General features: G+C 64.1%; 1 protein-coding gene across 1 annotated transcript; it reads right to left on the bottom strand.

The window, feature by feature from the left end:
* Positions 1–1,381: 1,381 nt before the first annotated feature.
* On the bottom strand, positions 1,382–20,135 carry BTBD2 (BTB domain containing 2). The gene is made up of 9 exons (XM_086699635.1): positions 19,705–20,135; positions 10,046–10,165; positions 6,696–6,852; positions 6,032–6,137; positions 5,736–5,933; positions 3,655–3,847; positions 3,471–3,558; positions 3,151–3,297; positions 1,382–2,357 (listed from the first exon to the last, which is right to left on the bottom strand). The coding sequence occupies exons 1-9, from the start codon at positions 20,124–20,126 to the stop codon at positions 2,196–2,198; spliced, it is 1,593 nt and encodes a 530-aa protein (XP_086555761.1). The 5' UTR covers positions 20,127–20,135; the 3' UTR covers positions 1,382–2,195.
* Positions 20,136–21,145: the final 1,010 nt, after the last annotated feature.

Raw genomic sequence — 21,145 nt, 5'->3', positions numbered from 1 at the left:
TGTATTTCATTTGTCTTCACTTTTGGTCTATTTTATTTCCCATTTTTGGGGTCAGATTTGCTGTTTTCTTGTTTCTTAAAATGAAAGCTTAGACCTTTGGCTTTAAACCTTTCTTCTTTTCTAATGTATATGTAAATTTCCCCAAGTTGGCTTTAGCAGGATCCTGAAATTTTGGTGTATTATAATCAGAGTATCATTCAGTTCAACATAGTTAATTTACATATGGCTTTTTTACCCCATGTTTGATTCCACTGTCATCAGAGCTGGGTGTAGTGTTCTATAGATATTGATTAGGTAAAGTCTGTTCAACTATTAAAGATCCTTCTTGATTTTTGTTCGTTCTGTCATTTAGAGAGAGATGTGACAGTGTTAATTTCCAACTAGGGTCATAGATTTCTCATTTTTGTTCTGCCGACTCTTAAACCTATCTAATGGTGCTCTGGTGCAGACTTAGGGCAGTCCTTCTTCCTGTGGGATTGACCTGTTCATCCTCGTGAAATGTCCTTTAATTGTTACGAACGCTCACTGCCTTAAGGTCTGTCTGGTACTGATACAGGTATGGTCAGTGTTTGCAGGGCGATTTTTCCCACCGTTCAGCCTCAGTTTCTGTTTCTTTGTAGTTAAAGTGAGACTCTTGCAATCAGGAAGTTGTCTGGTTTTGGTCTTGCATCCAGTCTGATGGTCCTAACCTTTCAACCGGAGGATTTAGATCTGCATACGTTTAACGTAACTGATGCGGTTGAGTTTCCGTCTGTCTTTACTTACATTTTTGAAGGGCTCAGAATTCAAGTTTGGTAGTTCTTTCTGCTGGCTGTTTGTGACATTTTTTTCCCTTTGGTTTTTAGCAGTTTGTGTATACGTGAATTTTTTTTTTTTAACCTCACTGTGGGTCACTGAGATTTTTCAGTGTGTGAATTGATGTCTTTATTCATTTTGGAAAATTCCTGGCTACCATGCTGTTCCCTCTCTGCTTTTTCTCAGGAACGCCCTAACACGTGGGGCAGAGCCAGGTGGCGGACCCGGGTCAGGTTACCCACGCTGCACAGGCACAGCCCCGGTCCAGAGGGCAGAGCCAACACGGTGTAGGCACAGCTTGTTGCAGCAGGGTCTGGGGTGGGGGCTTCTGCAGGGACATGATGGACATCACAGAAGTTTTGTGAGGACAGAGGGCATGGGGAGGATCCCCACCTGGTCTGGACGCCCTAGGGGAGGGACATCTGTGTTAGCAGCGACTCCGGATGCAGGCAGAGTCACAGCCCCCCCCCCCCCAATCTTACAGGTGGAGGGGGCAGGGAGACCACTGCAGAGAGAAGACCCAGATCTCAAAGCTGCCAGGGTCCCCTCCCGCCACCCCTGACCAGAAGAAGCACGCAGGTCAGGATGGTTTCGTTTCTTTCCTTTATTTAAAAAAATCATTTGGGGGTCTGGTGTGAGGAGGGCACACCTTTCATGGCTTGGGGAGGACAGTTTCCGGAAGGGATCACTGGGGTGAAAACGCGGTGGGGGAAGGACTGGGGACTTAGGGGAGGGGCTCCGCCCTCCAGCACCTCTGGACCTAGAGCTCACTCAGAGGCCGGGTGGGGCGGGGCTTCGGTATGTACAGGGGGCGGGGCCAGCCGGGGTCGCGGCCACCAAGGCAGGCCCCACACCATTTGCCCCTCTGGGCAGATCAGGTAGGGAGTTCGTGCCCGCAGCTGCAGGGGACCCTTCTCTGGGCGGGCCAGGGCCTGGCAGAAAGCCAGCCTGTGGGACCTCGAGGGGGGCTGGGCCAGTGTGCTGGGGGCCAGGGTCAGGGCGGCCCAAGCATCCCCAGTGAATAGACCAGGACGCCACACGCCGCCTCCTACCAGAGAAATGGGGACCCAAGATGCATTGCTATGTGCGGTTAGAACAAACATGAGACGGAATCCTATTTGAATCCTGCGGTCAGGCGGTTGGTCGGGTGGCCCTGAGCTGCAGGGACGGCATGTGGGACCCCCCCACGTCCAAGGCCCCGGGGGGGACACTTGGCTCAGGGCGGGTCCGCACCAGCCCTGCCCACCCCCCCACGTCCTGAAGGACCGCATCACAGCCCCTGCCCGGCTCCCCCGAGCAGGGAGTGAAGACCCTCTCCTGACGCCCAGAAACGTGGCAGGGGGCGCGGTACGGGGTGGGGGCGGCCTACTTGCATCAGGTGGCTTCGGGGACCGGGCGGCCTAGGTGTAGAAGATGACCTCGGGGATCTGGCCGTCCTCCACGGACGTGCCGTTGTTGTTCCCCGCCGCATAGCAGAAGGTGAAGCACGTCTTGGCCCCCGTCGTGGGCGACTCGTGGGTCACCTTGCGCAGGCCCTTGGTGCCATAGTGGGAGTCTGGGCCCTGGGTGGGAACAGTCCCTGCGGTCAGGCACCCAGGGCCCCAGGAGGGCGGGGGATGGGGGGGGGCCCAGGGTGAGGAGGGGTGGGGGGCAGCAGAGCCCCTCCCCAGAGTGTCTGTGCTGTGGGGGGTGTCGGGGGGGATGGGGGATGGCAGAGCCCCTCCCCAAGGTGTCTGTGCTGTGAGGGGGGGCTGGGGGCGATGGGGGGGTGGCAGAGCCCCTCCCCAGGGTGTCTGTGCTGTGAGGGGGGGGCCGGGGGGGGATGGGGGACAGCAGAGCCCCTCCCCAGGGTGTCTGTGCTGTGGGGGGGGGGGGGTTGGGGGGGATGGGGGGCGGCAGAGCCCCTCCCCAGGGTGTCTGTGCTGTGGGGGGGGGGTCGGGGGGCAGCAGAGCACCTCCCCAGGGTGTCTGTACTGTGAGGGGGGTCGGGGGGGGGATGGGGGCGGCAGAGCCCCTCTTCAGGATGTCTGTGCTGTGGGGGGTGTCGGGGGGGATGGGGGACGGCAGAGCCCCTCCCCAGGGTGTCTGTGCTGTGAGGGGGGGCCGGGGGGGGATGGGGGCGGCAGAGCCCCTCCCCAGGGTGTCTGTGCTATGAGGGGGGCCGGGGGGCGGCAGAGCCCTTCCCCTGGGTGTCTGTGCTGTGAGGGGGGGCCGGGGGGCGGCAGAGCCCTTCCCCTGGGTGTCTGTGCTGTGGGGGGGGGCCCAGCGCGGCAGACGCCCCCACAGCGACACACCGCATAGACACCCTATAGCTGTACCCACTACAGGCGGATCCCGGACAGGCCCAGGGCTCACCTTGAGCGTGGCACAGGCTGTGTAGTTGACGTTGGGCAGCATTTCCACCGGCTCCTTGAACATGACCCGGAAGGTGCTGGCGGAGCCATCACAGCTGAAACCCGTGTCGTTCTGGCCCAGGACGGTGTTGCTGTCCGTGTGGATGATCTGTGGGGGCGGAGGGGGGGGGGGGGGCAGGAGCCGGCGCTGCTCACCAGGGCCCCCCACCTCCACCCCCGCGGGGCCCCTCAGAGGCCAACGGGGGGCGGGGGGGGGGGGGGGGGCCACGCGAGGAGTCCAGCCTGGGACCCGCGCGGAGGCGACGGGGGCGGGGCGGGCACCTGGATGTTCACTTGGTAATCGGTGGGCCCGTGGATGGAGCCATACAGCCCGAAGCCAACCACGAAGATGCGCTTGTTGACCGAGAACCTGAGCCACGGACACAGGGGATGCTGAGCCTCCGGGCCGGCCGCAGGGGGCGGCGCCCCACCCAGTGCCGCGGGGACCCGGCCGCGCCTGGCCCACCTGATGCGGTCGCTCGTGCCGCTGTAGCCCCAGCGGCTCTCCACCTGCTGGAAGCGGTTGATGCTGCATTCCTTCCCGCGGAGGCAGCAGCGAGGCCGGTCGATGAAGTCGACGCGCGGCTTGGGGTTGACGGTGAAGTGCAGGAAGAGGCTGACCGCCTCGCGGTCCACGAGGATGCCCGACTGCGCGGGCCCTGCGGGCACAGGGGGCGGAGGTCGGGCTGCGGCGGGGGCCCGCCCGGCGGCTGGGGAGGGCGGGCAGGGTGGGTGGCGGTGAGCCTCCAAGGGCACCAGAGTGAAGATGCCGGGGGTGGGCAGCCCTGGGGCAGGATGGCCCCTCCCTGCATGGGGGAGGGGGGAGGGAGTCCGATTCATGGCCTCACTCAGCAACCCCGCCGCCCAGGTTGCCCACCTAGCGCGCGGCCACCCCTGCCCTGCACACGTGGGGCCGGCCGCTGCCAGGGCGTGACTCCCCGGACAGGCCCCGAGCCGGAGGGGCTCCAGGAGGTGGAAGCAGAGGAGGACAAGCAGCGTGGGGGGACTCCCCCTCGACCCCCCCCCCCCTCGCAGGCTCACGAGAATCCTTCAGCTCTGAGCCGGTTTCTGCAGGCTGCCCCAGTGCTGCTCGGCCCCCCCACTCCTGTGCCCTGGCCCCGGGGCCTCTACGTGAGTAAGGAGGATACAACTGGGAGACAGAACGGTAACCAGGGCTTTTTAATCTCTGCACAGAAAACGCAGAAGGAGCTACAGGAGGCCGCGGCTGGAGCACACTTAGCTGGGGGGGGGGGGGGGGGGGCGGTCTTCGGAGGGTTTTTTCAGACTTCCCTCTAGGTCTCTTGTATTTAGGGGTACCTGAGAAGCAGGACACTTCTCTAAAACATGCTGAGTGACAAGGGACACCCATCACGGAGGAACGGAACAGGAAAGCCCGGCTCAATCCAAGAGAACACACACAGTGTCCTTCCCCACGATCTGGGCAGAGCAGGGGCCAGAACTGGGCTACCTCAGCCTGGAGGACCCACACGGTCCGGGGCGGGGGGGGGGGGGGGGAAGGTGGACACAGGAGGGGGCCCGCACAGGGGGTGGTGGCAGGAAGCAGCAAACACACCCCTCCCAGGGTGAGGGGGTGGGCCGGGTCACAGGGGCCTGGGACTCCACTGGGTTTGGCTGCCAGGTGGGCCGGGGGGCCTCCAGGAGAGTGCTGGGGGCACCAGTCTGGTGGCGGGGGAGGGGTCCAGCTAGGTTCACACAGGGAGGGGTCTTAGGATGGGACGGTGCAGCCTGGAGCCTGGCCCCCTGAGCCACGTCTAGGTAACATCTGGGACCCTCATGACCGGGGTGCTCCTGGCCCCAGTGACAGCCCCCCATCCATCCTGGAGAACGACCCAGCCCCAGTCGGAAGTGGCCAGGCCACCACAGTCACCACCTACTGCCAGAGCCTGGCACACGGGAGGCACTAAGTGATGAGCAAGCGATCCCGGAACACAGAGCCTCACCCCAGCACTGACAACACTATGGACGAACAGACGTGACGCAGGGGACCCTGTCACATCCAAATTTCAGATCAAAGAGCGCTAATCTCGGGGGTAAATCTGTCCCAGGGAGCACAGACAAGAGACTCATGCTACACGGTCCCAAACAGCCCTAACCGGGGACGGGGGTGCACCGGCCAGGCCACCGGCGGTGACGTGGCCTCACCCAGGACCCTCCAGCCCCGCAGGGGAGGGCTGGCTCTAGGTCAGGCACCGCTGCGGGAGCCGCATCCACACGGGACAGGAGGCACGGCCGGCTGCCCCCGCGTCCGCCCGGCGCCGAGCCCCCCACCCCACCCCCCACATGCTTGTCAAGGATGCTGATGCCAGAGCCTGGCCCCTGGGACGCCGGCCCCAGCCCCCGGGGGACCAGCGCGCAAACGCAGACACGCGACGCAGAAGGAAAGGAACCCAGTGCCGATCTGGCGGCATCCGCGGGGCCTTCCGTCCTCACACGTGGACCCTCGCCGTCCAGCTCTCGGGGCGGGTCACACCTGGGGTCCCCGGGGGTCAGGCTCCCGCCGAGCGGCCCCCGCCCCCTGACAGTTACCTGCAGCGAACTCCTCGATCGTCATGAGCGGGAAGCGGATGAGCGCTAGCGCCTTGCCCAGCACCTTGCGCTTGTTCTCGGGCGTCACCTGCAGCTGCTGCCGCTGGCACTCCGCCTCGGCCCAGCGCACGACCGCGTTGAACAGGCGCACCTCCCGGATGCCCAGCGTGTCCCGCTCCAGCACGGCCACCAGCGTGTCTGTGGGAGGGGCCGGCTCAGCACGGATGCCCCTCCCCCTCGCGGCCGTGCTCGCCCCCCCCCCGCCCCGCCCCCCTACCCACGCAGGCGCGCCTCACCCAGGTCGATGTCCGTGAAGCCCTCGGCGGTGATGGCGTCGGCCGTGTTCTTGTCGATGTTCTCCAGGCACAGGCTGGCCAGCTGCGGCTCGTCGAAGAGTCGTGCCTGGAAAGAGGGAGCGCGTCAGCCGCGGTGGGAGGCACGCCCCCCCCCCCCCCCCCCCCCCGCAACCTATCCGCACCTGCGTGCTCGCGCCTGGCCCTTCCCCTCCCCCACACCTTCCTCCTCCACCCAAGTCCGCGCGCACCTCCTCCCCGGGCCCCCGACCCTGCGCCTTCGCCCAGCCCACCCGCGTTCTCGCCCGCCCCCCCGGCGCCCCCCCAAACCCTCGTCTCCGCCGCCTCCCCCACCTCGCGCACCTTAGTCTCCGCCGCGTCCTCACCAGGTCCCAGCGCCCTCACCTGCCCTCACCTGCCCTCCCCGCAGCACACCTGCGCCCTCTGCGGGCGGCGCGGCCGCGCCTGTAACCTCGCGCGCCCTCGGCCTGGCCCCGCCCCCGCGTCCTCCCCATCTCCCCACCCCTTCATCCTCACCTGGTCCCCCCCCCACCCCCCACGCCTTTGCCCGGCCCCGGCGCACCCGCACCCTCTCTGGAGCACGAGCACCCGGCCGGGTCGCCCTGCCCTCCCCAGTCACCCCCGGCCCGGCCCCGCCCCCGCGCACCTGCGTCAGCAGCATGAACGCGTTGTCCGCCCGCAGGTTCTTCTTCAGGAACTCCACGCAGTGGGCCTCGAGCGCCGGCACCGCGTACTTCTTGGCGGTGTACAGCGTGGTCATGACTGTCTCGGGCCCGATCTGAACCTCATCCGAGTAGAGAAACCTGCAAGACAGACGGCTCGCTCGCTCAGACCCCGCCCACCAGCCCGGCCCAGACCGCTCGCTCGCTCAGACCCCGCCCCACCAGCCCGGCCCCGACGGCTCGCTCGCTCAGACCCCGCCCCACCAGCCCGACCCCGAGGAACCTTCCAGAGCCGGTGTCTTTCGCGCTGTAGCCTACCGACGTGACCCGGCAAAGACCATCTGCCTCGAAACCGGCCAGAGGCTAAGCCACCCGCACTCGGACCCCAGAACGCGGGGCCGTGCAGCGACCGGCTTCCTTCCCGGTGACACCCCGATGCGGGGGCACCAGGGCCACCAAGACTCCCCCAGAGGCACCTGCATGGGATCTGCCCTGGGGAGAGCCTGCCACACCTCCGGGCCTGGACGGCAGGCCTGGCTGCAGAGCTCAGCGAGTTCTGGGCGAGCAGAGGACCAGAAACGCAGGCCTGAATCAGACACTCGACACGATGACCGCCCCTCCGGCGATGTGAACTTGGGCTCAATTGAAAAACGAGGCAGTGGAGGTACCAGGACTCTCGTGCAGAGCTGGCAGGGGGTTCAGGATGCAGCCACAAGGGCAAACACCTGGAAGGGTGTGCCTGCCCTCCTACCGCGCCCCCGCCCCCCCCCCGCAGAATGTGCCGGAAGCCAAACGCAGCTCCACATATCAACAGCTACGATCCTGTGGGGTCCGGGAGACCCTGGACCTGAGGAGACCGGGGATGCTGCCGGACCCCCCACAGGACCCGGGACCGAACCCGGAAGTCAGCAGTGCAGGGGTCGGGGTGGGGGGGACAGCCAGGATCGGTGCCAGGAGACGGCTGAGCCTTTCACACAGCGGTTATGACAGTGTCCACCCTCTTGGGGGCAGCCCAGCAAAACTGACTCAAGCCCGGGGGGGTGGGGGGGGGACGGCGGGAGAGACAGAGCAGCCGGAACCCGCATGTCACCAGACTTCAATCTAAACCTGTCCCCTGCTGGTGTGTGTGTGTGCGCGCGTGCGTGCGTGCGTGCGTTCTCACGGCTATCACTTTTCTTCTATTTGTTACAATAAAATACAACACAGGGGCGCCTGGCTGGCTCAGTCAGAAGAACACGCAAATCTTGACCTTGGGGTCGTGAGTTCGAGCCCCACATGGGGTGTAGAGATTAAATAAACTTAAAAAAATACTTTAAACCATCATAAGCATTTTTACGCATACACTTCAGCAGCATCGGGCGCACTCACACTGTCGTGCGCCCACCCTCCATCCGCCCCCAGAACCTTCCATCTCCCCAGACTGAGACCCTGCCCCCACGAAGCACGGACTCCCCACCCCTGGCTCCCACCGTCCGCTCTCTGTCCCTGTGGACGGGACTCCTCCGGGGACCCCCTGTGAGTGGGGTCGCGCGGGACGCGTCCTTCTGTGTCCGGCTCCGGTCACCGCGCACAGCGACCTCCGGGCCCGTCCACGCGGTGGCAGGCAGCGGGACGTCCTTCCTCCCCGAGGCTGGGTCATCCTCTGGGGGTGAATGGACACCCCGTGTTTGTCTGTTACATGCCAGCAGACAGTGTGTCCACCTTTCACGGACGCTGCCGCTGTGAAACCGGGGGGCAAGCGTCCGTCTGCGCCCCGGCTTCCGGTTACCCGCGCAGACATCCGGGAGTGGAACAGCCGGGTCACAGGGTGACTCTAGGTTTACGCCTTTTGAGGGGCCTCCAGACTGTTTCCGCGGAGGCCACGAGGGCCCCGATGTCTTCGCTTCCTAATTGTTGTTACTTTCCTTTGGCTTTTCTGGGTTTTGGTTTTTTTAATACTAGGTGCCCTGGTGGGTACGAAGTGATAGCTTATGGTTTTGTCACCTGTTTTTGTCAATAAAGTTTTATCGGCACACAGCCCCACCCATAGCTTACGAATAGGCCGGGTCTGCTTTTCCGGGAACCGCGGCAGTGTGAGCGGTGGTGACGGAGCCCGTCTAGCTCCAAACAGGCAGTCGCCCGCCCCTGGCCTTAGTGGTCTGAGAAGCTACATAGAGACCCAGCCAGAGATTGTTCCCAAAAGCGCTCCCTGTCACCAGGAAGACGCTGGGGGCAGCGCACAGGACCGACCACGTCAGCGTCAAGGACTAAGGGGCATCCACAGACGGAACCAACCGGAACAAAATTCTCCCCAGGGGGCAGGGGGGTGCAGGGACACCAGCTGGGGGGCACAGCCAGGAAGCACATGGCCTCGGACACGGCAGATGGGAGGCAGGTCTGTTCTGTCCTTTATGCTCTTCTGGAACCTTCTTTTTGTCCCTTTTCCCTCCCTCCCTTCCTCTCTCTCTTGTGAACCTGTGCCGTCTTTATCATTATAATAGAGAAAAAATAAACTGCTTTTACAGAGATGTTTTAACTGTTCGGGGTAATCTTTAAAGTTACCCACCGTGATTCACACCCAGCGCTTCTGGAAGCAAGAGAATTGTGCTCGGCTGAGCAAGGAGGACAGTCTGGAAGCTCGGGAGAGCCAGCGGCCAGGCCTCACCTGTGGCCTCTGGCTGCCGGCTGCCTGCGGCCCCCACCCTGGGCATCCACCGCGTTTACTTAAAGTACTTGAGGAGAAATTCTGAGGCTCAGAAAAGGGAAAGCTAGAGGTGGCATTTACCATCCTTGCAACGTCTTACTTCCTCCAAAACTCGTGTCGACTCCAAAGGATGAAAACGGGGACTCACGCGCACGGCAACGTGGCCGGGCCTCAACACGCGACGCTCAGGGAGGGAACCCGACACGAGAGGCCACGCGGGGTGGGAGTCCGCGTGTGTGAAACGTCCGGAACGGACCCGTCCACGGACGGGAAGGGGGCTCGCGGGGGCCGGGGGAGGGGGTGACGGCCGATGGGGACGGGGCTGCTCTTTGGGGCGATGAGAAGGCAGAATGAGGCGGTGGTGAGGGGCACACGCCCCCCGCGAATGCCCGCAAAGTGCTCAACAGCACACTGTAAACAGGTGAATCGTACGGTGTGCGAATCACATCTCAATGAAAAGTCTGCGAAAGTGAAAATGGGGTGGGGGCCCCCAGGGCCCACCCCTCACTTCAGAGGCAATTCTGGAGATCAGGGGCTCCGGAGGTGCTGTCCCTGGGGGTCTCTGTACCTTCTTCCTGAACTCTGTGTACTTTCTAAGACATCAGGCTGGTCCGTCCCACCCCACAGTGTGAAAGATCTAGAAAGTCTTACTTGAGCAGGGCCAGGAAGGCGGCGGGCTCCACGTCGGGCAGCTCGATCTCGGTGGACGTGGTGGCCATCCCCCCGTTGAACATGGCGTCGAAGACAGCACTGCCCACGGCCAGCACGAACCTGGCGTGTCAGAGAAGACCGAGGTTACCCTCCACGTGGCCCTGACTGCTCCTGTCACTGACCCCGGGGGCTGTCGGCGGCGGGGGGGGGGGGGGGGGGGGGGGGCCGGCGGTCCCCCTAGGAGATGCTGCGGGAGCGACCCCGGCTAGCACCCCGGCAGACCCCGGCCCAGCAGGTCCCGCTGGCAGATGGCTCTAGAAGGCCGCACTCTGGAGCAAGGCTGCTCAGAGGTTCAGTGGTAACACTGGGCGGGACGACTGAGGTCACCGGCCCCACGGCAGGATGGCCTCACGCCCCCGCAGCCCCGTCCGTGCGTCCGTCCACCCCCCCCCGCTCTGCACGCACATCCCGCGCTCAGGTCGTGGGCACGAGGCTCCCGGCCATCCTGAAGTGGGGCAGACACAGTAAGTGCAGGGACAGCCTGACTGTGGGGCAGGAAGAACCCAAGGCCGCGACAGGAGCCAGGGTCAGGGAAGGCTTGGCAGGGGCACCTGAGCGGGGCCGAATCCCCGGGGCAGCCTCGGGAGGCGGTGGCCGCGAGGAGGCCCGCAGGCTCTGTCGCGTGCGGTGTGGCCACTCGGGGCCCCCCAAGCCAGCCGGGGACCCTCCAGCTGGACCACGACGTGGGGGGGCCTCCACGGTGGCCGAGCTCAGGGAGGCGCCGCCCGCCCTGTGCTTTGTGCTGTCCACGCACAGCCTCCAGGACACCCACCCACTCCCGGGTCCACGTGGGGACAAACAGGGCTCTGAGCGGCCACCCCGGCTCAGAGCCCTCCGGGTCGGCACGCATCTGCAGGCAGGGTGCGGTCAGCCCCCACGTCCTGCTCCCCGGCCTCTGCCTGCCCCAAGCTGAGCAGCCCCCCACCCTTGAGGGGCAGAGCACCCCTTCCCCCGGCCCCTCCCTCCCCCTCCCTCGGCGTCTCCGGCCCTTGTTTGGGCCACAGTGCGGCACGGCGGCTGGATCCCATCCGAGGACCAGACCCGAGACGGACAGGAACCCGAGTGCAGTGGGGCAAACAGCGTCCCCCCAAAATCCCATCCGCCCGGAAAGGCAGGACGGGACCTCACTTGGGAACAGTCCTTGTAGAATGTGACTGGTTCGGACGAGGGCATGGAGGGTGGCCCCAATTCCATGCCGGTGTCTCTGCAAGAGGGGAATTCGGACACGGACACGGGGAAAGGACACGTGGGGACAGAGGCAGAGACTGGAGGGGACGCCTGGACCCCAGGAGCTGGAGGAGGCAGGGGGGGCCCTCCAGGGCCTCCGGAGGGAGCGCAGCCCTGCTGACACCGTGACCTCGGACGCCTAGCCCTGGAGCTGGGGCAGGAGACCCCGTGTGGCTCTCGCACCCCCCGAGCTGTAGGTTCCGGCCGCACCGGGCGGCTCCTGTCCCTGCCGTGGCCGGCCTCACCCACGTCTTCGGAGGCCCCGGGCTCTCACGCCACCGCAGCAGGTCCCCAGGCCCCGCTGTCCTCCCGCACACGGTCCCTAGATAAGGTGCCTTCCCAGAAGCACCTCAATCTCCTGCTGGAAAACGGATCCAAACACAGAAGAGGCTGCTGACTGTACCTGGCGCGTCAGGGCCCAGCCACCTGACGCGGGGTAGACGGGCACGGACCTCACGCACCCCGGGCGTCCCCGCCAGCGGGCAAGGAGCCCAAGATGCGGATGTGGGCATCAAGCCACAGAAACGAACACGGGGCTCCGATCGAGGACAGCCCAGCAGCGAGGGGACACCCAGGGCCCGGAGCTTGGTGTCCAAATCCCGCACCCACAGAGGGTCCAGGCTCCTTGGAGAAACAGCGGATTCCGGGGCGGGAGGGGGGGGGGGGACCCGACGGGCTCGGAGTATCTTGCGGGGCCAGAAGGAAAGAGCTGCTCCAAAGGTGCTGGGGAAACGCGGACGCGGCGCCCACCTGGCGAGCTCGCGGCCGAGCTGGGGACAGAGCAACGGCCGGGGGTCCGTGGGGACTGAACCGAGTGAGCGGGTGAGGGGCCGCGGGAGGGACAAGGGGCGCCAGCCCCCCCCCCATCAGGACTCCAGCCAATGAAGCGCAGAAAACGGCCACAAGGCGGACACGGAGTAGCCACCGTTTCCGGGGCGGATCCTCAGCCCTCAGCCCGGCAGCCAGCGGGCAAAGCGGAGGAGACACAGGGGGTCTGCCCAGCCCCACAGCGTCCCGCGGGGACAGCGCTCACGGCCACCGGGGAGGGCGCGCATCACTGCTCTATATCCACACACGCGGCAGGGGCAGGGACGGGAGCCGGAGCGGAGGCCACGGCCGCACACGGAGCCGCGTGCACATCGCGCCCCACGGCCGTCGAGGAGGCTAGAACGTTGCTAGAACGTGCACCCTGCGGACGTCTGGAGCCCAGTACGCCCGGGATCGGTAACAGTTACAAACACACACACACACGCCCGGCACCAGAGTCCCTAAATACACAACGCAGAAGCTGAGTGGCACCGGGAGAACGAGGCCACTGGACAACCACGCTGGAGCTTCCGGAACGTTCCGGATGCCGGCAGAGTGGCGGGCAGACCAGACGTCCGCACACAGCCCAGGCCCCGGAGCCCGGCCGCCCCCGGCCGCCAGCAGGAACCAACCGACCTTCCAGGGACCCTGCCTGCACACGTGGGATGTCCTTCGGGGCCAGCAGGTGCGCCGGGCAGCGCCGGCGTCGGCCAGAGCGTGGTCTCCAAACACAGCCGAGTTCGATTACCAAGCCGCAACCAGAGGAAGTCTGAGAGATCCCCAAATGCTTGCAAATGAACCCACTTGGGAGCAGCCACGGGTCCGAGAAGGAACACGAGGAAGCGAGGAAAGATCTTGGCTGCAAAGGAGACCACAGTGCGACAGGCCGACCTGAGGGTCGCAGCTCGAAGGACACGTCGCACATCTATTAAGGGCCCAGGAATCCGCGAGGCGAGCTTCCGCATCAGGAGTCCAGAAAATGGAGAGTAAACCAAACCCACGGAGAGAAGGAACAGCCAAGGTGGGAACAGGACCTCGTGAAATCGGGCATGGGGATGGCAGGGGGTGCAGAGAAACCACTGGAAACGGGAGGGCCACGAGGTACCGAAATCAGGAGCAAGGGTGGGAACATCGTTCAGGAACGTAAGGAACACGATCTCACCCCACGGCAAAGCCTGTCCCCAGATGGCTTCACGGGGGACCCCTCCCAATCATGCCGGAAGTGACAGCGACCGCAGGCAGACTCTCCGAGAAAACGGAGACGCCCCCGAGCACGGCTGGGCGCAGATGCCGCGGCCGCGTCGGAAAACAGTCCGGCACTTTCTGAAAATGTCACCTGAGTTACCCTAGAATCCCAACAGTCCGCTCCGAGGTGCTGACCCAAGACCACAGGACCAGATTTGCACACCAGCGTTCACACAGCGTGATTCGTAACAGTGAAAAAACCAGACAGAGCCCATACACCCACCGGCTGGCAAAGGGACAGACGGAGGTCCGTTCGTACCACTGAATTCAGCAATCGCGTGAATTACTTGCCAATAAAAAGAAGAGAGCTGTAGTTGACCTTGAACAACACGGGCTCGAGCGTGCAGGGGCCGCTCACACACAATAACGAAGGATACCGTAGATGATACAGACAGCGGGCTAAATACGGGGGGGCCTGGCGTTCCGGGTGGGGGCGGGGGGGACCTCGGGGGTGGCGGCCGCCAGGGCACAAGGCTTGCACATCTGCACAGACAGCCGTCGGGTCAGACAGACCAGACTCCAGTAACACCCCGCACCCACACCTCAGGACACCTCTCAGGCAGGGAACAGGGAGGAACTTCAGCGAAGCTGTCCCGCTGAGCGCAAAGGTGGCTTGCTTCCACCCCCGTCAGGGGGGCGATGCCCCGTGGCCAGAAATGCACTAAGAAAAGCATTAAGCGGCACAAACAGGAGGGACGGAGAGAAATAATCTGCCCACGACATGGTTTTCGAATTTGAAAATTCTAGGACTGCACTGCCCAATGTGGTTGCTCCTGGCCATGCAGGGCTATTTAAATTTTTTTTCCTCGGGGCGCCTGGGTGGCGCAGTCGGTTAAGTGTCCGACTTCAGCCAGGTCACGATCTCGCGGTCGGTGGGTTCGAGCCCCGCGTCAGGCTCTGGGCTGATGGCTCAGAGCCTGGAGCCTGTTTCCGATTCTGTGTCTCCCTCTCTCTCTGCCCCTCCCCCGTTCATGCTCTGTCTCTCTCTGTCCCAAAAATAAATAAACGTTGAAAAAAAAAAAATTAAAATTTTTTTTCTTTTTTACATATTACTTATTTTTGAAAGAGATGGAGAAAGAGAGAGAGAGCACACACGGGCGCGCACAAGTTGGGGAGGGGCACAGGGAGAGGGAGACACAGAATCCGAAGCAGGGTCCAGGCTCTGAGCCGTCAAGCACAGAGCCCGATGCGGGGCCTGAACCCACAAACCGTGAGATCATGACCCGAGCCAAAGTGGGACGCTTCACCGATTGAGCCACCCAGGGGCCCCCACACAGGGCTATTTAAATCGAAATTAAAATCAGATTAAAGATTCGGGGCGCCTGGGTGGCTCAGTGGGTTGAGCGCCCAACTCTCGGTTTCACCTCAGGTCACCATCTCACGGTTTGTGAGTTCAGGCCCCGCATCGGGCTCCGTGCTGACGTTGCAGAGCCTGCCTGGGATTCTTTCTCCCTCTCTCCCGGCCTCTCTGCTGCTCACTGTGTAGGTCTCTCTCTCTCTCTCTCAAAGATAAACAAACTTAAAAAAATTTGTTTAAAGATTATTCACAACAGAGGAAAAAAACACAGGAGCAAAAATCAGCAATAAATGTGCAAGAAAACTATATGAAGAAAGCTACAAAGCTATCCTAAGAACACAAATGCCCTAAACAAATCGAGAAAGACCGTGCCCCCAGATACTGTGTGCTAACCTGCCCGTTCTCCCCAGCCTGGTATTGGTGGGGGACCAACCCCCACCGCCCCCCAATAAATCCCTTGAGCACTTACTTGACAAACAGACTCTAAAGGTCATAGGGACCACGGGATGCCTGGGGGCCGGCAAACTGGCCAACCGCGTGCTTTTGCAAATAAAGTTTTATTGGAACGCAGCCATGATCATTCACTCGCGTTGTCTACAGCACTTCCGTGCTGCTAAGACAGGATTCAGGAAGTGGGACAGACTGTGCGGCCTGAAGAGATCGTCCGCTGTCTGGCCATTTACCTGTGCTTGCTGACGCTGCGCTAGAGCGGCCGTCCCGCGGGGAAAGGGATGTCCTCTGCCAGCACCACGTTTCAATGACAGTTTGAAGGGAAGGGGGAGGGCGGGACGGGAGGGTGATGGGTACTGGAGGGGTCACTGTGTGAGACCGGCTGAAAAAGTCTCGACAGAGAAGGAAATTGGGAACAAGGGTCCTGGCAGTTCTCAGAACAGAAAGCCACAGTCACCAGAAGCTGTGCTGTCACACGGAGAACACAAACAGATCAATGAAATGAGAAACCCCAGACGGGCTGTTCCACCCGCCAGGCTTCTCCACGGTGCTGCACTTTCCAGGCTGAAGGAATAAAGACATCTGAGGGGCGCTGGGGGGCTCAGTCGGTTGAGCCTCTGACTTGGGCTCAGGTCACCATCTCACGGTTCGTGGGGTCGAGCCCCGCGTCGGGCTCTGCGCTGACGGCTCGGAGCCTGGAACCTGCTTCGGATTCTGTGTGTGTCTCTCTCTCTCTTTCTCAAAAATAAATAAAATGTTAAGAGAGAGAACACAAACAACCTCTCAGGTGCTGGTTTTGTGGGTCTACCCAACTCCCACAGGAGCTTCCCCACCCCGAAGAGACTCAGTGTTTCCTCGGAGCCAGCCCAGCAAGAGAACGCAGACATTTGATTCAGGCCGGCCGGGGTGCCACAGTCACCGAGCACCCGTGTGCCCGGCCTGCTCCCGGGGCTTGGGGTGCAGCAGGGAAGGAGAGAAGCTAACGCCTGCTCACACAAGCCACCAACAGCCGCGATGGAGGCACCGGGCATCAGATTAGAAGGAAAAAGTGACGGAAAAAGCAATGCAGGCTGAGGGCTGCCCAGAGCCTTGGGACGGGACGAGGGGCCAGGGCCGGTCAGCACTCGTGTCCCCCGCCCCGGGTCTGCCTGCGCCCAGAGCCCACGGCCACTCTGAGCCCTGGCCCGTGCCGCTCCCCGAACCCGGGCCCCGGCGGGGCCACACCGAGGCGCCTTTCTCGAAGTCCGTGAGAGCCCCTCCCCCACGCCACTTTGTGGCCTGAACCCCAGACGTGGCTCCCCTGCCACCACATCCTCTCCCTGCCCCAGCACGCCACCCAGGGCCCCAGGTGGCATTTGGTCACCCCCTTGGGCTCTGCTAGGCTGTGACAGCTTTCACGACCTTGAGAGCCTCCAGGATGAGCCACCAGCTGGCCCGCGGTATGTCCCCGATGTGGGTTTGTGGGATGTTTTCCTGCAGTCAGTCTGGTTTCCCAGGGCTGGGCAAATCTAAACAAGATTTCATCCTCTCCCAGGCCCGGAGGCTCAGAGCCCTCCAGGTCAAGGTGTGACCTCCTCCTCTGGGGGGCTCCAGGGAAGGGTCCTTCCTTCCTCTCCCAGCTCTGGGGGGGCTCCAGGCATTCCTTGGCCTTGTCCCTCCAGTGCTTGCCCCCCGTGGTCATCACGTGGCTTCTCCTCTGGGTCTCTTATGGAAGACCCTCGTCATTGGGTTTAGAGCCCCCCCCCCCCCGCCCCGAGAATCCAGGATGAGCTCATCCCCAGACCCTTAACTTGATCATACCTACAAAGACTTTTTCCACGTAAGGTCACGCTCATAGGTATCACAGGCTAGGACGGGGACACACCTACACCTGGAGGTGAGGGGCCCTTCTGGTCCCATCCTATCAGGGGTCCCCGCAGCCACTCAGCATCTCTCAGAAGGTGACCTTGACCCCTGGCTAAGGTGGGGGTCTGCCGGGCTTCTCCACGGTCAGGTTACCCTCGTCCGCTTTCCACTCACTTCTTTACAAGCAAGTCCCGAGTGCAGCCCCCAGGAGCGGCGTGGCAAGCGGCCCCCCGCGTCTTTTCAAGCTGCGGATTACGTCCCCGCCTCTACTGAAGCTCGCCCTGGAGCACCGTCATAAGCACTTGCTTGGGTCACTGAGTCGATCCTCCCAGAGGTCCTGGGATGGAGGCATCTGAGCAGTCAATCCCAGTTCACCGGTGGGGAAACTGAGGCACAGGAAGCCCAGGGTCACCCGTGGGCAGCACCCACCTGGTCGCCGCAGGGAAAACGTCGCCAACGTGTAGGAAATAACAACCCAAAGGCAGAACCTTCTACGGCGAAGACCAAACCGCAGGGCATTACTCCCAGGACAATGGGGACAAATGCCATCGGCCTGACCCAGACCCCCTCTGGACGTCAAACACACGGCCAGGGAGTCTGCGGGGCCCAGGCGACGACTGACACCTGCAGGGACCAGCAAGGTGAGTCAGGGAGCCAGGCCGCGGGCGGGAGAAGCCACAGGCCCAGGGGGCAGGCGGGCGTGGGGGCAAAGGTCAGCACGTAGGCACGTACCCTCCGTGCCCAGACCCCACTTTCAGGGTGGCTGCCTGCAGCCCTTCCTCAGCACCACCCCTCCATCCCCATCCACACGGCACCCCTAGGCCACCATCGCCCCCCCCCCCCGCCCGCATCACTCAACCCCTGCGAGCCACAGACCCCAGACCCACATGTGGCCTCTGGCCGGCTCTCTGCCAAGTGCATCAGCCCTCCACGTGCATCCCTGCCACACCTGCCCTTCTCTAGGATGCTGGAGCCGGGGTCTGGGGGGCCACAGCCGCGGCCCCCCACCGCACCAGGGAGAGGCACCTCCTCCCAAGGGAAGCCGAACCCTCTGCTTCCCATTTCTACCCTCCCGCCAGGCGCCTGCGGCCTCCACCCCCAGCGGGTCCACCCTTCCAAGCAGAAGCGGTCACTCAGGCCCACGGTGCCCCTGCCCCTGCTGTGGCTCCCGAGTGCCCACCTGGACTCCAGACGGCCCCTCCCCTCGCCCTGCTCAGCACAGCGGCTCAGGTACGATTCCTGTCACCACCCCCCAGACCCCGGGTCTCTCCGGTTCTCATTAAGTCTCACTAGAGACCACGCCCAGCTGACCTTACTCTCCGGCCATTTCCTACCGCACCCCTCCCTCCAGGCCTGGGCCACTGGCCGCCCTCCCAGTTCTCCAGAGCCCCTGCGGGGCCACACCCTTCACGCCTCTGGGGGGCCCCACGCCCACTGCCTCAGCTCAATCGAGGACAGGAGGACAGGCCGAGGACAGGCGCTAAGGTCACTGGTGCCTGGGGGCCCCTGGCTCCCCCTGAGGTTGCCCCCCCACCTGCCTGTGGGGTTTCCAGCCACATCCACCTGACCTAGTCCCCAAAGGGCTTGGGTCAGGCAGGTGGGAGCTCGTGCAGCCTCGCCTTACTTATTCTGTTCCCTGAAGGTGGTGAAGGAGACCAGGCCTGGCTGGCCAGTTACGTAGGAGCATGACAGGCCTCAGGGACGCCTGGGGGCGGGGGGAGGGGGTGGGGGCTTATGGGCGGCACACAGACCAGGCCCCTACTGCAGCTTGGGTGGGGGTGAGGCCCATGTCGGCGACTGTGGAGAGAGCTGCTCGCACACAGGGGAGGGAGGAGCCACGGGAGGTCCTGGGGACCCAACCACAGGCCTGGAACGTTCTGCAGACAGGAATCTAGATCCAGTGGTACATAAATAACCAGGAAAAAGCCGGAAAGAAAAATCTCGAAGGCACAGGTTAAATAAAGGCCACAGGCCAGAAACGCAGGGAGAACCCCTCGCAGCAGGCTGGGGAACACTCCAGGCGAGTACAAGAAACGCCCCCGGCCCCCCTCCTCTGATGTCACACACACCCCCTCCCCCATCGGCGAGCCCCCGTCCCTGGGGAGCAGAGTCAGGGAGCAGAGTCAGGAACACCGGCAGTGGACTGGGAGTCTGACGTCAGCCCCGCCCTGCCCGGGGGTCTGGGGGCTGGGTCCTGGAGACTGGCTAGAAGCACAGGTCAACAATGTCCCCTTTTTCAGAGAGGCCGGGGGACTGGGGTGTCACTGAGGGGCTTATGTGGGTTCAGGAGGCAGGAGTCTGGAGGGGGCCTGGGGGGTCACCACAGGGGAAGCACGGGACATTAGGTGCAGGAGGTCACTGGGGCAGGACGGAGGGGCCTAGAGGTGGCAGGTGCTGGTGGGGGTGGCTGGGTGGCCGTGCCTGGAGATCCTGGCCTGGGTGGCAGGGTCCGGCATCCTAAAGCCAGGAGCCTCTGCTGGGAGTGGAGAGGTGGGGGGTCCCAGGGCCAGGGTGTAGCTAGCATCAGAGGGCTGAAGGGTAGATGGGGGCCCTGGCAAAGCGGGTCCCAGGGGACCTGGGGGTGGCAGGGCGCACGAGGGTCCGGAGGACGGTCGGTCCCTGGAGCGGTTGGGTCCTGGGGTGGCGGGGGCCCGGGGCCGGCGGGGCCCGGGGGGTGGCGGGGCCCGGGGGGCGGCGGGGCCCGGGGCCCGAGGACGGCGGGGCCCACCTGTGCGCGGGGATGCGCTGCGCGCCGAGCCCCTTGCCCACCAGGAAGTGCACGTCGCAGAGCACCTCGTTGTTGAAGAGGAAGGCGAAGCGCTCCTTCAGCGTGGGCTTGGTGGCCTGCCAGTTGTAGACGGGCTCGCGCAGCAGCGCCGCCGCCCCCGGCTCCTCGGCCGCCCGCTCCCCGCCCGCCGCGGCCTGCGCGCCCGGCCCCGACCCGGGGCCCGGTCCCGGTCCCGGAGCGGGGGGCGGCCCGGGGGCGGCGGGGGCCGGGGCGGCGGCGGCGGCGGCGGCGGCGGCGGCAGCGGCGGCGGCCGCGTTGCCGGGGGCGGCGGCGGCGTTGGCGCTGGGCCCGGGGCCGCCCCCCGCACCCGGGCCGACCCCCGGCGGGCACGACGCGCGCCCGCCGCTCCCACCCGCCGCCATCTTGTCGGTGCGGCGGCCGCGGGGCGGGGCGGGGCGGGCGGGAGGAGGGCGGGGAGTCCGGAGGGGAGGGGGAGGGGAGGGCGGGGAGCCGGGAGGGCAGGAGACGGGAGGGGAGGGGCGGGGAGCCCGGAGGGGAGGGGAGGGGAGGGGCGGGGAGCCCGGAGGGGAGAGGGAGGAAAGGGGAGGGGTGAGCGGGGAGCTGGGAGGGGAGGGGGAGAGGAAGGCGGGGCGGGTGGAGGAGGCATGGGGGAGGGGAGGGGAGGGGAGGGGGAGGCGAAGGCGGGGAGATGGGAGAGGAGGGGGCGGGCGGGAGGAGGAGGAAGGAGGGAAGGGAGGAGGAGGAGAAGGAGGGGGCTGTTGGCCGAGGGGGAGCGGGGATGGATGGAGGGGGGCGGAAGGGGAGGAAGAAAGAACCCGGTACCTGATAGGCAGTGCGGACTGGACTGGAACCCCCAAACTGCTAACCACACCCATAGTGTCAGACTGCCCGAGTGCCCTGAAGAGGGACACCGGGAACTCCTTGGGCGACCTGGGGCAGGGGTCAAAACCCAGAGCTTCAGCCTGGGGGAGGGGTTCCTGGAGGGAAGGATGCTGACCAGTGACCAGGGGTCAAGATGAAGAAGCCAGGGCGAGCCTCTTCCAGGTCCTGAGCCTGGTCAAGGTGGCCGGAAAGCTGGGTAGAGAGGTCAGGGCCAGCAGCCCCATTGGTGGGCGCGAGGCCCTCTCACGGCCCCTCATCTGTTCACAGGGCTTCAAGACCCACTTCCATAACATCCGCGACAATTCAGCACCTAATAAACGACTGGGAGACCCCCACCCCCCACGCCGGGTCTCAGGGCTGGTCATTCCCATGGAGGAGGGATTTTTCTTGGGGGTTCACGGCCCAGTGACACCTAGGAGAGCCACAGGAAAGGCAGCCCCCCTCAGCGTCCAGGCTCTGCCCCCGAACTCCATGAGCTCTTCACCTCCAGAGCAGAGCAGACCTTGAATGCGCCCTTGTTCCTGGATCCCCACCCGGG

Source organism: Puma concolor, chromosome A2 (genome assembly GCF_028749965.1).
Source record: "Puma concolor isolate L17-30 chromosome A2, mPumCon1.1.hap2, whole genome shotgun sequence".
NCBI lineage: Eukaryota > Metazoa > Chordata > Mammalia > Carnivora > Felidae > Puma > Puma concolor.
This window is presented reverse-complemented; position numbering and strand designations above follow the sequence as displayed.